Here is a 16627-nt window from a genome sequence, read left to right on the forward strand (position 1 = left end):
AAATAGTAATGGAAATTTAAAATTTATTTAACGCTTGTTATTAAAGACTTATATGGTTGCACTGATGTTGAGTATGCAATGTCTTTGTTTAATGGTGCTGGGGATTAGCAAAGAGCTTTTGAGTTGAAGTAGTTAGGATACTAAATTAACAACTATTTTAAAGCAGCTTTTAATGAGTCATAATTTAATGTGATGCATTTGAAAGTTAATTTTTTAGCTCAGAAACTGTTTATGTCCAGAAAATGCTGAGAGAAAACAGTTTAGACAGATGTCAAGAGACAGTTTGGTATATCACTATTTCTATCATGCCATCAAAATAATGGAATGAACTACTATGAGTGAGTGAGTGATGGACTAACATTTCAAGTTGTTGTATAAATTTTTCTTCATATTTATATATGTTTTCTAAAGCAGGTCTGATTATTTCAGAGAAACATTAGATGGATGAGGCTTAAAATCTTGGATCTGTGTTTGGATTAGTAAATCAACAGATAAAGGATACATTTTTGAAACTCATGGGTCCCTCTGGCCCATGGGCTAACATTCATAGTAGTTCAATAGGTTTCAAATGTCAGCTCAAACAACCACATTTATAACATCTTCAGAGACACGGAGGTGGTCACATCTGTGACCAGTTTTGCCCTGAGTCTGTGATATGAACCACTTGATTTACAAAAGCAAATTTGAGTTTGGGCAAGATCTGAAACTACTGCCCAGTTCCAGGAGACTTACTGTACATCAAACATGTCAAGAGAAGAAAATCATCTTTGTATTGGATGTGCATATTATCACTACAAAAAGGAAAATCCACTTTTTGTGACAAATTCATATTATTCTGCCTCACTTATCAAAATATCTGGCTTTGTATGAAAATATTTTTAGTTTCCGACATTTTAAAGGGAAAGCAAAGATGTGAGGACAGTGAATGAAATGAGTCATTGCCTTAAAAATTTCAAGACAGCACGGAACTTGTGAAATAATCTCTTTATTTTAAATAGTTAGTTTAGGTTAAACAAATTTACATAGCTGAGCTTGTTTACTGTAGAAGGAAAGCTAAGATTTTTTAACTGTAGATCACTGATGGGAAATATTTGTTCCTGAGATACAGGGAGACTTTGAGACACTTCTTCTGTTTTTGTTGTTGTTGTTGTTCAGTAAAGGGATTTTTGTTAAACTATACAATTAGCAAATGATTGGAATTTTAAAAAATTTCCCTAACAATTTTCTATCTGCTTGTGTCTGGATTAATGAAATACTTTTGCCTACTTGCAGTCAATCTTCTTGCTCCTTTATTCTATTCCATGTATAATGGATAGTCGAGTCAATAGTTTGAGCAACAGGATCTATCTTTAGTAGACATTGTAGCATTGCCTTTCAAGTTCAGTTCTTTTCAAAACACTCTCTGAAATCCGTAAAAGCCTACTAAATTATCCTTAAAACCTACTTTCATAAACACACTGAGAATCTTCTACTTGGTCAAGTAACTTGGTCAAGTTACTCAGCCACATGGAGTTAACTAAGAAAATAAATGCAAAGGTTATATCCAGTCACTTGTGAGAGTACATTTAAAATGGCAAGTCTATTCAAGTAGCAATAGATTACTTTTTATTTCTGTAAAGGGCATTTGGAACAAGTTGCATGAGATTTTCATAACATTTAATCATTTTTATTTAAAATTAACTTCACTGAGATTTCTGCTTTGCATCAATTGATTTTAAAGAATACAATAATGATTTGAGTTAACTCAATATTACTACATCACTTGTTTCTGGAAAAGCTCACAAATTACAAATATTATTAGGTTTTTTTCCTATGAACTTTTTGATATTGGAACAATGAGGTCTTGGAAACTACTGTAATGGAGTTCAGCTTTAGTGGACATTGGATAAATGACTTTAATCTTTGGAGAGTAGATGAATCTTCACAACAGTCTTCCTCCAGTGTAAATGAAGTTTACTGAATATTTGTATTTTTAAGTAAATTTACTAAATATTTCTATTTTTAAGTAATATTTAGTCAAACTTGAGAGACTTAGAATAGTGTAATTCAATCTATTTAAGTATTTCAGCTACAGAGATCTATTTCTTATGCTTTTCAGTTTAAGACTTTCTAGCTCTAAATTATAAAACTTGAACATATCTTGATTTTGCCAGTAAACATGAGCAACTAAAAGTTCTGAGTACCTGAAAATTGTTTTTAGTGTGCAGTGAACTTGCTTTCTGACTTATTTCATACAGGTGCAGGGTCTTATTGCAAAAGAGTAGCAGTACAAAGTATTTTTTGTTTGAAATAAAATGTTTCTCCATATATACAAAAATGTTTGTTTAATTGGTAGAACCATCACATTACATAAACTGATTTATTTTTTATGTGGAATATTATGCAAATTTAACTTGTGAAGCACAAAATTTAGGACTTCTTTTTATAATTCACTTTAGTCATGTATTTATGCAAATCTCTATTTCCTCAGAAAATACTTTTGCTTTATTTTGTTTGCTTTTTTAATTTTTAATTTTTGTTTTTTTAGAATAGTGGAATCTTTATTATACAGTTAACAGGCTACAAGCTACCAGTTGTTACAAAGACCTGCAACACACAAATAAACATAACCCAGCTAGGAAACATGCTACAGAGGAAAGAAATAACAAGAACAATACCAACAAGCCAATTGAGCTCCAATGGAGAGCTGAATTGGGACCCCATGATGACTGGAGACGAGCCAGGGGACAGGACACAGGACATAGGACACGATCACAGAGACACACATGGCATGGAGTCCTGTGGCTAGGCTAGGCTGTTTGGGGCCTAAAGTAGGTCAGCACAGTGGGCAGATCCTCAGGAAATTCCCAGTCCTGGGCACTGGACTGACAGATTCAGTAACCTATCAGCCAAGTGCCCGCCCCTGCCTCCAGGGTCCAGGCACATCCATTACCTGGGAGTCAGGTGATGGTGATGGGGTGGGGGTCATTCCTTCCCCCAGCATGAAGACAAGATGCCAGACCCTACCATATACCAGGTGGCCAATATGGCACCAGCCAGACCTGGCCTCCTTACTTCGTTCCCTCCTTTTTTTCTTATGTACATGAAATCAAATCATTAATTTCTCTGTAAAAGGATCAAATTTTTCCTAGGCTGTTTACCCCTGTAATTTATGGAGTCTCCAGCAGTTTAAAAGTTGGCTTCATATGATTGTTGCCAAACAGTAGGAGACTTTGCCATGATTTCCTATGTCAAGTAGGTTCTGATTTACAAATCTATGTCCCACAAAAGAATGTCCTGGAACCAGTCTTACATTAGGCAGATCCAAAATAGTCTTTCACCAGGTATCAGCTGCAGGTGATGGAATCAGGCAAGAAGGAGTCCAGTCCACATTGACCACGGTGGAGGTGGTCAAGATGATGTAGTCTCCAGATGCTGCCAGGCCATTTTTGAACTTGACTCAAACAGGAATCTCCAGGTTAGAAGAGATGGGCTTGACCGCAGCAGCAATGTCTCCCAGCTGCTCTGGTAGATTGTCACACCTCCTGCTGAGGTACCTGCCATTTCTGCACAAACTGGTTAAAGAAGCTGAACCTATGGTCTGACCTTAGTGAAATTTCCCACTACCTTCGTGTTTGTATACTGGCTCTTGCAGGCTGCAGCCCCATTGGTTTTTAAGATAGTTTAGGCAGTAGTTCCTCCTGGTTAATTTACCAAGGTGACAACTTTTTAATAACCAGAGAACTTCTTTTTTTGTTTTTTTGTTTTTGCTTTTGTTTTTGTTTTTTGGTCAGTTGTGGGGCCTGAACTCTGGGTCTGGTGCTGTCCCTCAGCTCTTCAGCTCAACGCTAGCACTCTACCACTTGAGCCACAGTACCACTTCCACCTTTTTCTGCTTATGTGGTGCTGAGGAATCAAACCCAGGGCTTCATGCATGCAAGGCAAGCACTCTACCACTGAGCCACCTTCCCAGCCCACAGAGAACTTCTTCAAGCTGACTCAGGGGCATTGAGACTACCTAGTCAGAAACTCCAAACTGGAAATTATATACAATATTTAGGTTTTAACAGATGCACAGACCTTTTCTCCAGCTACAGCAGTGTAGCTTGTTCAGCAGACTAATTTGCAAAAGCATCTTTCTGGCTGACTAGGAACATGATCTCTAGTGACCCTAACCATGCCTAAGTTACCTGTGTAGGCCTGTAGACAGATCTCAATAGGGACACAATCTCAGGTCCACAACTTTCTTTTCTGAATAGGTGAATTTAGGTGGATGCTGCTAGCCAAAAATTACTGCCAATTCGAGCTTTTAGCAAATACAGGGGAGTTGGGATTTTAAACTATCCCCCACATTCATTTCATTTTTGTATTACTCCTGGAGCTTGAAATCAAGCCTTGGCACTGTACCTCAGTTTTTGTGCTCAAGGCTTGTACTCGGTCCCTTAATTGGAATAAAGAGTCTCACAGACTTTCCTGCTTGGGCTAGCATCAAACAACACCCTTAGATCTCAGCCTCATGAGTAGCTAAGATTACAGGCGTGAGCACCAGTGAGCCACTGGTACTCAATTTTGAGCCATCGGTTTGTGGCTTATGCTTTTTATTTTTATTTTTATTTTAGAAAAAAATAAACAGATATGTTTGGACTGGACTGGAAACTGAATCACAGATGAATAGAGTCCAAAGTATTTGAATGCTTATTTTAAAAAAGTGTCTGAATTCATTTGTGAGAGAAAAAAGAAAGAGTGCTTGATACTTAGCAGGAATTTATTTACTTTCTATCTTAGTGATAGAAAACTAGGACACCTTGACAAGTATTCTTTGTTGCTGACACTCTTTGAGTACTGACTACAAGGTTGATAGGTAGGGAAGGTAGGTAGGAGAACACTTAAGTATATCCACATGCTTCAACCCTAGGGCTTGTCTGTAATACTTTGTAAAATATGCTTAGTTCAGACTATTAGACAGGCAAGCACTGCTCGCCTGACCCAGTTTTCCATGGAGAGTAATGTAGCAGCGCTGATTGAACTCAAGAAAGAGAGTTTGCGGTAAGCACTTTGCTCAATGTTATCTGTCAACTTCATATCAGGACGCATTCATTTCTCAGCAAGCAATAAAAATAAACCTGAGTGGCATGAGCACACACATCATAGACTGTACTTGTCACCATTCTTCCAGTCCCTGCTAACTGCAACACACCATTCCTGAGTCCAACTGCTGAAATGAACATAGAAATGTTAACCCTTGAGGAGGTTGAGCTATAGGACAGTAATAAGGCTACAAAACCCAAGCCAGATCTGTTATTTCACTCCTTACAATAACCCTTCAGGAAAAGAAAAAAAATCAAATTATAGCTTATGTGAGTCATTCAATATACTATAATATGTCGGCTAATAATTATTAAATTTTACTAGATCCATTGAAGAGCTGAAGTAGCAGAAAAGTTTGCCAGTTTTATACCAACTTACCTTCCTTTTTTCTTCCATCCCTCCTTCCTCCTCTCTCTTACCTTTCTCTCTTCCTTCTTCCCTCCTCAATCGCTCTCGATATTTATCTCTATCTCTCCCTCACTATCTCTACCCCCTTGATCTCTAGCTCTTCTTTTCCCTCTGTCTTGCTGCTCTGTTTTGCTTTCCTTTTTTGAAAACTGCCATTAACCAACTGGAACATTTTGAATGAAACACCAAAGATACTTTGGTGAAAACATATTCCTAGGTAAAATGGATTTATATTTGTAAGTGTGATGGCAGGAACATCCCTGTGGCTGTAATTGGTTTGCAGTTTTCCCTCCTCCACTCCTGAGCAGTGAGGAAGAGGAATGCTCTTCTTGGCTCCCTCCATCCCTGAACACTAGGACTCCACACAGCATGGGTGGGCATGCCTTCACATTTCATTTAGGTGAATTTAGAACAAGAAGTTTAGGTCATCTGTTAAAATGTCCTTAAAACTCGCCAGATCTTTCCCAAGGCTATTTCTTTCCTCTCTTACACCTCCATAAGAGATCTTGATGCTTCCTTTTCTGTCTTCACTTCCCTTGCTTGCGACCAGTGCTTCTGTTCTTCTGTTTGACTACTGCATAAATCCACAGTCTGGGTGATTTCCTCCATTCCCAAGTCCCTGAAGCAAACCCAGACTATTGAGGTTTTCTAAAGGCTTTCACTGTAAATAATAAAAGAAAACTAAAGTGAAACAAAGCTGCCTCCGGGACCACCATGGGAACCAGACACTGCTCTAATGGCATGTAATACCCCAGATGAGGAGTCAAGTCTTAAGCAACCTGAGGAGTTGAAAAGTTGAGGACAGATGCTATCAGCTCAATGCATGGCAGAATGCACAGGATCTTAATTCCTCCTGGTGGTGGTTGCTACCAGTTCTCTTGCTGCCCTGTACCCATCTAGAAGAGCATGGGTCAGGTGCGGTGCAGTAGTATGGACAAAGAAAAAGATTCAAAGTAAATGAAATGAGCTCGTCACAAGCAACTCACAGGGAAAAATAAATGATGCCAAAGAGAAGGAATGACGCCCCAATGATGTTAGCCAAATCTTACTGTGAGTTAGGTCACACAACTTGAACACTGTTGTATATTCAGATGAAAATAGTCATGGTATTAAACTTGTGCACTGATTACAGGGAAAGCAGTTACTTGTGACTTTTCATTCCAAGCTTCAATTTGTTCATTCATCATGACTAAGTTTCTTATTTTTTTCATACTGAAACAATTCATTTTCTTATTTTTAAATCTTTTCTGACAAGCAGATATGTAAAATTCTCTGCAAAGAATATTGTTACTTAAGTCGCTGCCCCTGAATTCTTATAAGCTGAGGGCAAATAGGAAAATCATATAAATATTCTTGCATTAATTAAAAGATAAGATTTAAGGGAGCCTGATACTTCCCCATATCATAATCCTATATAATGTAACATATTCTGGTGCCTAGTTTCCATCTTTGTGAAACATGTGAAACATGTCTTATCTGGAAGAATAATACAATTTCTACTAGCATTTTCACAGCTTTTGATTTATGTTTTTATAGTAAAACAAAACCCCATAAAAACAGAAACCACAAAAAAAAGGAATGTGGTCTTTATAGGAAGTAAGGTTATCAGAGTAACGTTTATTACTAAGAGGCTAATTCATGTATTCAGCCAAGACTGTCAGCAGAATTAAGAAGATTGGTTTTGTGCAAGTTAAGGAAGCTTTCCTAACTTGACAATGTCCATATGTAAGGTCAGTTGAATTGCTTTCAATCTTCTACTAAGCCAAAATAAATTATTTCCCCCTTATTGTGTCTTGCCAAAATTCAGATCTACTGTTTTGTAACTTAAAATGAAATAAACCTCAACTGAAGAACAATACACAAACACACAGCAGAAGTTTGTGTGATGAGGAGAACCATTTTCTTCTGAATGGATATGTGTTATTTAGACTAAAATAATAGAATGGAGGAAAGAAAGGTGCCTGGAGAGTGGGTATAAATGGTAGCACTACCATCAATCATAATAACATCGAGGTTCTGAAATAATGCAAGGGTGACTTTTATATTAACAAAAATAGGTCATCTAAAACCAACAAATGGATACCAAAAAGGGATATGTACAACAAAACTGAGATTTTTCTTTGTTATATTTTGCTTTTATATATCCTGCTGTTGGATCTGAAAACTATGGGAACTCAAGAGTCTTTTTCAAGCCGGGTTTTTCTTTTTCTCCTATATTGAAATTAGTGTATCACTTTTCCTTTTTTCTAGTACTTTGATTTTTTTTTTCTACAAAATTTAAATTTTCAGCAACCAATTTTCTGAACATGATCGAGTCAAGATTTGCTTACACATTGGATAGTCAAGATTTGCTTACACATTGGATAGTCAAGATTTGCTTACACATTGGTTTTACACACAGGAAACCTGTTAGTCAAGCTTGTCCTCTTCTGAAGAATTGAGAAAAGGGATGGATGGGAAGACAGGATAGGGTAGGCTGGTAGCACCACCTATGGGTCAGTCCTCATTTAAGCGAAAAGAATTCCTTTTCTGGGGACTGATTTATGCCCTTGACTTTATGACCATATTTCCTTTCCTAGTATATTATTTAGCACTATTCTAAGATAGGTGTCAATCCTAGATTGGTTCTATTTTATTTTTCACTTTTTCTTACTAAACATTTATTTATAGAGCTTGACCCAAATTCCTACTGTGACTTTGCTATTCAAAAGCCACTATTTCTAATCATTCACTTACAGAAATTAAATAATGTCTTAGTAATTGACAGACCATCAGATTTTATGATTTTTATGATTTTATGATTTTTATTGTGCATAGAAATCTTATTTTCAAAACCATTTTATATAGAACATAGAGTTTCAAGGACCAGTAAATCTAAAACTCAAATGTATCTTAAACATTGAATGTTCTATTTCCACTATAAAGCAATGAAACAATATTTTATTATATGTGCTCACAGCCTGTCAAAGTCACTGTGGAAAGTAAAAATTTTTGTCTAATTTCTTATTTAATACGTTGAAAACCAAAACCAAATTAAAAGTGAATTATCATATGCTAGTTCTTTGAATCATTTTTGTTGGTTTTGGGTTGTTGTTGTTGTGGTGGTTGTTGTTGTTGTTTTCCAAAACAAACTCTTGCAAACCAAGTGTTTGTGTAAAGTTGTTAGGTCCATATTTAACAGCTGTGAGTTTATTTCTATAATATATTGGCACAACATCAATAATGATGTGTATGTATTTCATTTACAAGCTAATATCATTTAAAAATTCAGTGATTTTTAAATCTTCTCTAACTTTATTCATTAGAAAGGAATTCATAAAGCCTTATAAGTGGTACATTTATACTTGCTTTTGCTCTCAAGTTTCTATATTCACCTTTGTTATGTTTTTGGAAATGCCTTTGATCAAATGATCACTTTGTAGAACATAGTTAACCAAACAGACATGAAGGGATGAGTCTAGAATGTTAACATTGATATAATTTGCTATTGAAAAGTTTTGAAAACTTACTCTTGCCCTAAGCCCCTAAGACAACTCACTTTTCAGTTCTAGTCCAGCTTCCAAGTACTGTTTGTCAAATGGCTTTTAGTAGGTAGTAATAATAGTTTATATATCATATACTTTATGGGTTTTTTTAGGAATTACATATCAAACCTGCTTCTATATGGTTTGTACTTCATATGGTACATATGGAAATATAATTAAATATATAGATCCTGTTTACATAAATAAAAAATGTAAGGAAAATTTTGCTGAATATTGTCAATAGATTAAATAATATTCATGCCCACATCCCAAAGAGAAGTTCAAAATGATTAAATTTTGACAAATGTGCTGAACATGCAGTTCCCAAATGGATTTCTTTTGCAATGCTCAGTTTTTCTACGATTATTTTAAGATTAGAATTTTAATAAATTATGGTTGATAAACCCTCAGATTTGTGATAAAATATGATTGTTAAATAAAGCTAGATTTAGTTGCTTAAATTTTATTCTTTTAAGGAAAACAGCTGAATTGCTGAAAGTACCAAAAAGCAGAGATGGCCAAAGGATACTAGGCTTGGTAGAACCAGGATAACTTTAAATAAAATCTCATAGCTATTTTGAATGGACTTACCTTTATCCATGTCCAAATAAATTTATAGAATTTCTAAAATAAAAATAAATTAGATAATAATAAATTAAATAAATTAATAATCTAGAAAGACCCTTCCAGCAATCAGTAATAATAATATCGCTTACTTTACACAGGAAAGTGAAAGATTTTTCCAAGACCCTTTGTTCTATTGCCAAAATTGTGTCTTACATCCTGTAAATGCTGCCAGTGGGAGGGAACCTGCTGCCCTGTGACTGTTTTTCTCTCTGAATGATAGTGATGGAGCACTTGCATGATGTGTTTGATGCCTTGCATGAGGAAGACATGCAAAGGCAAGGTCCAGTCTGCATGCTGCTTAATGAATGTTTTTCCTTTTCTCTCCCTCCTTGTTATGTGCTTTCAGAAGACAACAATGTGGAAGGTGGGTGCTTTCTACCTTATTTTCCTATCCTCTTTTGCCTTTTAATTTCGTAGTATTAGTAGGCTACATCTCGAATTTAGACGGTAAGTTGAACTTCTTTCTGAGCATTTGTTGATTTCTGGATCTTGTATCACTTTTCATATAGAACTCACACACACATACATACACACACATACACACGCATGTGTACACACACACACACACACACACACACACACACACACACACACACATTTCATCAACCCCAAATATAAGAAAGTCAGTCTTATCTCCATCTCTTGATGGGTTTCAGCATCCCACATGGGCCTTGGAATACTTACTGATGTTCTCTATGGAAAAATGATACAATGCTCCATCTTCTTTTATTCTAAAAGAGAAAGTATGTCTTCACAGCTCCAGAATACAGTGCATGACTTTACTCCATGTTTTATTGCTAAAAATGATTTCCTCTTTTCTGTTGGAAATGTTTGTCATGGTCATTTCAAGCCCATTGATTTGTTTCAAATGATTTGATTTATTAAAAGAACACAGAACAAAATGTTGACTATGAGTAAAAAAATCATATATTTAGACTTAAAAACCTAAGCCATTGGCCAGTGGAAATAGAACACACATTCCAGTGTGATTACTGGTAAGTATATCTATAATTTTCTGTGTATGTTAAAAAACATTTTATTGAAGTTTTCTTAAATTATCTATCAAGGAATTTTGAAACGTTTTATATATATATATATGTATATATATATATATACATATATATATATATCTATTCCCTTAGCGTTCAACCAATATATTTCAACAGTTATGCTTTTAAAAAGTTTGATTGTATTAGTCAGTCTACTCACTCCTGTAAAGGATGCACACATGGAAAGACCTAGAAATAGCAAATGATTGTGAGAAGGAAGGCTTACAACTTTACATGCCTTCTATTGCTTTAAATGATTAAAATACTAATAGTTTTTGAATAAACAAATTTGCTAATATTTGTATGTCAGAAGAACGTTTAACCCACTTTGTATTGCTGTTCTAATTTAACTATAGTAATCTTCTAAAAATATCTCTAGTTAATGAAGGATTTCTTACCCAAAAAAAGCCCTCAGCATTCAAAGTTACATATGCATAAACTTTAAGGTAATCAAGATTTCAAGTCTGAAAACAAAAACCAAGATAAAACATCAATCACTGCATGTCAGCACAATATGGATAAATAGCAGGGCTCAGAATTATATCTGCAACTCTTTCATGAACAATATTATTTCCATTAAAATTTCTATCCCATTATTAAAATAAAACAGATTAAAACTTCAAATCATGGATCACTTGTTCCAAGTTTTGACTCTGGATATATGGTTTCTGTTTTTCCATTCTGTAATTTTTCTTGCATGTGAGTATATATTTGATAAAGTGATTTACCCTGCGGTCTTGCTATATTCCAAATTCAATCTCATTTATGTTGTGCATGTTTAGTTTGAAAGTTAATTTTGAAAAGTACTCAAGTGCTTTTACATTTCCTTACCTGTCAATAAAATGTTCCACAATTTTTCCTCTTTAAACTCAATTGCATTCCAAAGGACTTTAAAATCAAGCTAATATGCATGAATACTTCCTTCTCTCACATAGTCATCCCAGCAAAGTTTTGTAAGATTCTCAGAACATAGACTCATAATCCATTGTAATGAAGTTTCTTCAGGCACAATTTTAACATTCCCTATTTATAAAGTGACTGGTAACCTTCCCTTAGTAATAGGAAATCTAGAGGGTAGAATGTAAAACTGATTGAGTTCCATCCTTACTAATGCAGTACCAAACCCATAAAAAGTCTCCAAATATGTCAGAACTTATCAGATCATTCCCTGATTCATTCTATCAACTTGCTAATAAGTGTTATTGATGCATAGGTAGTAGATATATATGTATAGTATATAAAAATGAAATAGAAGGATAAAATTATAGACCAAAGAAAAAATTCTATCATTCTTCCTTACCATATAAAAATAGAAATTATCAACATATCAGCATACTTTTCAAAATCTCCCTGTGTGATGATATTTGTTTTTATTTACGTAATACAGAAAGACTGCATTATACATATGTACCATTTCTGTTTCTAATAATCACAATAATTTCACATTATGGTTATGTAATGATTTGTAATTAATCCTGCCTACAGAGATTTTTGAATACCCCTAAAATTTTAGGAAAATACAGATTACTTCAGTACTTATATATCGTTTCAAATACATCATTTCAAATACTGCTGAAATAGCTCTAAGTATTGAAATTACAAATTATTACACTTCAGGTGTATATTCTACCTAGATTTACCATTTTTGTAAATTCTTACAATACACGTGGATTAAAAACATCTTTATTTCTAAATTTAGAGTTAAAAAAAAAGGTAGGCCTTTAGTATAAAAACCAGCTTCTTGGTAGTGGAAGAACTTTTTAAAGAGCCTTTCCTACCTGTTGTGGTAATACACATCTATAATTTCAGTACTTGGTAAAGATGACCTATTCTTTTAGACAGCTTAAGAGCTGGCGATACATAATGAGACAGTGATTCAAAAACAGCAAAAACTAGCCAGCTGAATTCCATCTGTGGCTCACATCTCTAATCCTAGCTACTTAGGAGATATATCTAGAGGTTGTAAGCTAGCCAGTGAATCAAAATCCATGACACCTATCTCTAATTAACTAGCATAAAGCCAGGCTAGAAATGTGACTCAAATGGTAGAACACCAACCAGCTGGGCAAGTAAGCTGAACAAGTGTGAAGTCTTCAGTTCAAACCTAGGCAATTACAAAAAGTAACTACAAAAATGAAACAAAAGCAAACTGAAAACAGAAACAACGCTTATAATAGTCTTAAAAAATGAGTGATGGTCATCATGAAGCATCATACAGAAAATAAACAATTGAAATGATAATATTCTGATAACTTTTAGAAATATTTGATGGTAAAATCATATCTGTAATACATATAATTAAATACCTTTATTTACCCTAAAATTACAGTTAATTATAGTAAACTAGAGTAAGTCAATATTAATGCTGAATAATTTTGTTCTCCACAGAATATATTTCAAACTAAAAGAAATGTATCTTTCTTGAAAACATCATTCTATAGTAAATTCAGGCTTGACAATTGCATGTGTAATACTTTTTTTTAAAAAAAAATGCATTTTACCAACCCTAGTCAGTAACTACATGTCCCCCACAAGGAAAATATTCTGCATTATCATCTCAGTGTGACTAAGGATTTTTTTTGTTCCCATTTGATTATGAAACTGCTCATTTTTTTTTGATGAGGGGAAAAAGATCAGACCCAGCCCATGTTTCAGATCTCCCTTTATGTTTTTAATAGCATAATTTCATCACTGAAGAATGCAAGCCCTGTGGGGCAGGGTCCAAATAGTCTCATCAAAGGGCACAAAGGGCAGATGTTATATGTAAGGGATTGGTTGGATTTTAAGTCATGCTCTGATAGTTTTGATTGGTCCAACTGATACAGAGAGAAATACACAGTACAGCATATGCCAGTATTTAAATTGCAAGTTTTATAACTCTTTGCCCCAAAGCATTCCAACTGGGGGTTGAAAGAATGCTTTTTGATTGCCTCTGTGATACAGACATGTCTGATAGAAAAGAAGATGTCTGTCACTGAACATTTTTGTCTCCGTGACGACCCTGCCTTGCCATACTCCCTTGTTTATTGCTGACTGTGCTCTTGTTTTCCTTCAAGGTCTGGCGCACCTGATGATGGGCGACCAAGGTATGGGCTCTGTTCCTTTTCCACTCTGCTTTCAGTGTTTTCTTGTTCTGTAGCTGCTTTCAAACCATCACTGCAAAAAAAAAAGTGTGGGCAAGTGCTTGCAAAGTATTTGGCTGCAAATGAAATACATCACTTTTGTTCACATTTATTTTTTCATGTGTCTCTCTCCTCTTTCTTTGTTGGCTTGGTTTTAATTTGCTCCTGTGGCTATTTATTTCCTCTACTCCTTGCACTAGAATATCTGCAAATAAGTGAGACATAAGGAATTGTGTTTCAAGATTTTTCTGTACATTTATCAGCATTTGCAGTTAAGGCTGATTACAGGAAAGGAAAACCGAGACCATCTGAGGATAATACGGAAAGAAAATACCCAGTTTAACCTCTATACTACAAAACCAGAGTCCATTTTTCACTCATGCATGGCAGTTTGGGAACATGCAGACATCATTAGCTTCTGGCTTCTAGAATGCTGAGTGCAGTCTCTCATGGAATCAATACTTTTCTACCTAGGGTCTTTGTGTATCTTGTGCAATATTTTATAAATGAGCATGGGCCTTCTAATTCCTTGCATGCACTTGCCTTAAAGGGGGCAGGATTGTTAGAATGTAATGATTGCCTCTCCATTGCTCTTCAAAACTTGGTTTATACTTTCTTGTCTGTTTAATTTTCAAAGAGCAATACACTTACATATATTCATAATTCTTATTGTTGTTTTTCTCTTCTCTATTCTCTTTGTCTGGAAAACCTTTCTTCATGGACCCATTCCATCAAATACGTAGGTAAAAGTAAAGGTATTATATTTTATTTTTTCCTAATATCCTCTGTATGCATTACAGTGAATCTAAATTTTGTGACATATTTAGACCTTTTGGCATTGGTAATGGGTACTGGGAGGTAGGTATATGTGTTAATATTTTTGTGAATCTAAGGTAAGAAAAATCCATTAGTATATTTCTGTCTTGAACTCATCCCCTCTTTTTTTTCTTCCTGAAAATATTTAAATGTTGGCTGCATGATTAGTATATTTAAAAATTATCTACAGGTTATGATTTCATTTGTAGTGCCATTTAATGATAGTTACATGATAAAGGCAATCACCAGAAATATATCCTCCTTAAACATTCAACATAGGTGGGACACATCTGACCCCCAGCCATTTTGGATTGAGACATAAATTTATGCACATGCAACACCAAAATCATCTCGCTATGGATGTGTCACTTTATTGTCTGGTAGATGTCATATGCACCCATTAATTCCATGGGTAGTTGACAATACAGTATTGTGAGATATACAAGTAAAACAAGACTGCTGTTTCTAAAAACACACTAACTCATAATATTACCAACTCGCTTTACTTGATTAAGTCAGGCATGTGTACTTCAGGAAAATGTTGATAGAAATCTCAGAGGCATGTTTAATTTTCCATTCAGGACCTTCCACATTCTGTTTACTGTTGTCAGTGTAATGAAGTAGGTGCTATATAGCTGTGGCAAACGTACAGAATAGTCTCTAACCATTTTTGTGTGTGTGTGTGTGTGGTGTCTATGCCAGTCCTGGGGCTTTAATGCAGGGCCTGGGTACTGAGTTTTTCTGGACAAGTCACTCTACTACTTCGGCCACACAACTGAACTTCCAGCTTTTTAAAAAAATTTTTCAATTAATTGGACCTAAAAGTCCTATGAAATTTCCTGTCTGGGCTGGCTTTGAACCACAGTCTACAGATTTCAACATCCTGAGTAGCTAGGATAATGGACATAAGCCACCAATGCCCACCTTGTTTTAGTGAATATTCCCTATGTCTCTAGTTTTAAAATTTCTACTATTTGGAAACCTTAAACGTGAATTTGAATTTTATACTCTAAAATGCTAATTCAGGGAAAATGGCATCAGAATTCACAATTCTACAATTTTACCTTTTTGTCAGCCCGCAGGAGATCTTTTCTGCTTGAAAAAACATCTGAACATGAGCTAAGCAAGAAGTAATAGAAATGCTATCAAAAATTTTAGCATATGAAATAGAGCTTTAGAAACAAATGCTATTTGAATACTTTCAGTGAATAATATATACTATTGCAGTTTTTGCCTGGCTCTACTATTTTATCATGTTAGCATCTTTTAACACTGCAACTATGAAACTTATCAGTATGTACCAATTCTTTTAAAGATTTTTGTTATTTATGGTACGTTTGTATAACTTTTACCTTCAGCCAAATTCTCACTGACTGGTAACTTTTTGAGTACTTCCCCTATGTTGTAGTACATAGACCTAGGGTGTGGTATGCTTATACTGTGCTTCCTGGCTGAATAAAGTATATTTGTTTGTATATTGATATGTATCTATTTGTATGAGTGTGCATATACCTACACAGGTTCTAAAAGTATATACTGTAAGTGTTCACTATGAAGAAGTAATTCTTTATATGATTTTTCTAATTAACCATGTAACTCCACATGTACAGTAGTTCATGTCTGTGTTCAATTGATACCTGTTCACTGTAATTAATGTTGAGTGTCACTTAACTTCATTCTGTTTTATTGTGTCCATCTTGGGTGTTTTCTGTTACATACAAAATACTCTTTGATTTCACTGTTTTTCATCAAATTTTGTCCCTTAGTCAGCACAAAACCAGGAGGAATACAATTTGTGATTTCTATTGTGTTCTTTACATTAGCTTTGTTTTATGAATAGCATCAGGATACTTTTCTGTGGAACCTGGGGAAAATAATTTTAAGATGGACTTGAGCATTTAGAAAATCAGAGTGTCTGGCATTACATGCTGGTTACTTAGATGTGTTGATATGTCAGTCTTTAATTGTGCGTTAAATCAACAAATCACTTAGAGCCAAAATATGATCATGGTTT

At 34.8% G+C, this 16627-nt stretch overlaps 1 protein-coding gene across 17 annotated transcripts in view; it reads left to right on the top strand.

Moving 5' to 3' along the window:
• Nrxn1 (neurexin 1) overlaps window positions 1–16627 on the top strand; it is a 1031461-nt gene that overhangs the window by 91354 nt on the left and 923480 nt on the right. For 10 of the 17 annotated variants that reach the window (XM_042675422.1, XM_042675423.1, XM_042675430.1 and 7 more), the window contains exons 2-4: window positions 9973–9990; window positions 13732–13761; window positions 14541–14552. The exons of 4 other annotated variants lie outside the window; for them this stretch is intronic. In XM_042675422.1, coding sequence (XP_042531356.1) covers window positions 9973–9990; window positions 13732–13761; window positions 14541–14552 — 60 coding nt within the window. The remainder of the gene's footprint in view (window positions 1–9972; window positions 9991–13731; window positions 13762–14540; window positions 14553–16627) is intronic. 3 more of the 17 variants (XM_042675424.1, XM_042675429.1, XM_042675432.1) reach the window with 2 other exon arrangements.

This window comes from Dipodomys spectabilis, unplaced genomic scaffold (genome assembly GCF_019054845.1).
Source record: "Dipodomys spectabilis isolate Male_0828 unplaced genomic scaffold, ASM1905484v1 ptg000026l, whole genome shotgun sequence".
Classification (NCBI taxonomy): domain Eukaryota; kingdom Metazoa; phylum Chordata; class Mammalia; order Rodentia; family Heteromyidae; genus Dipodomys; species Dipodomys spectabilis.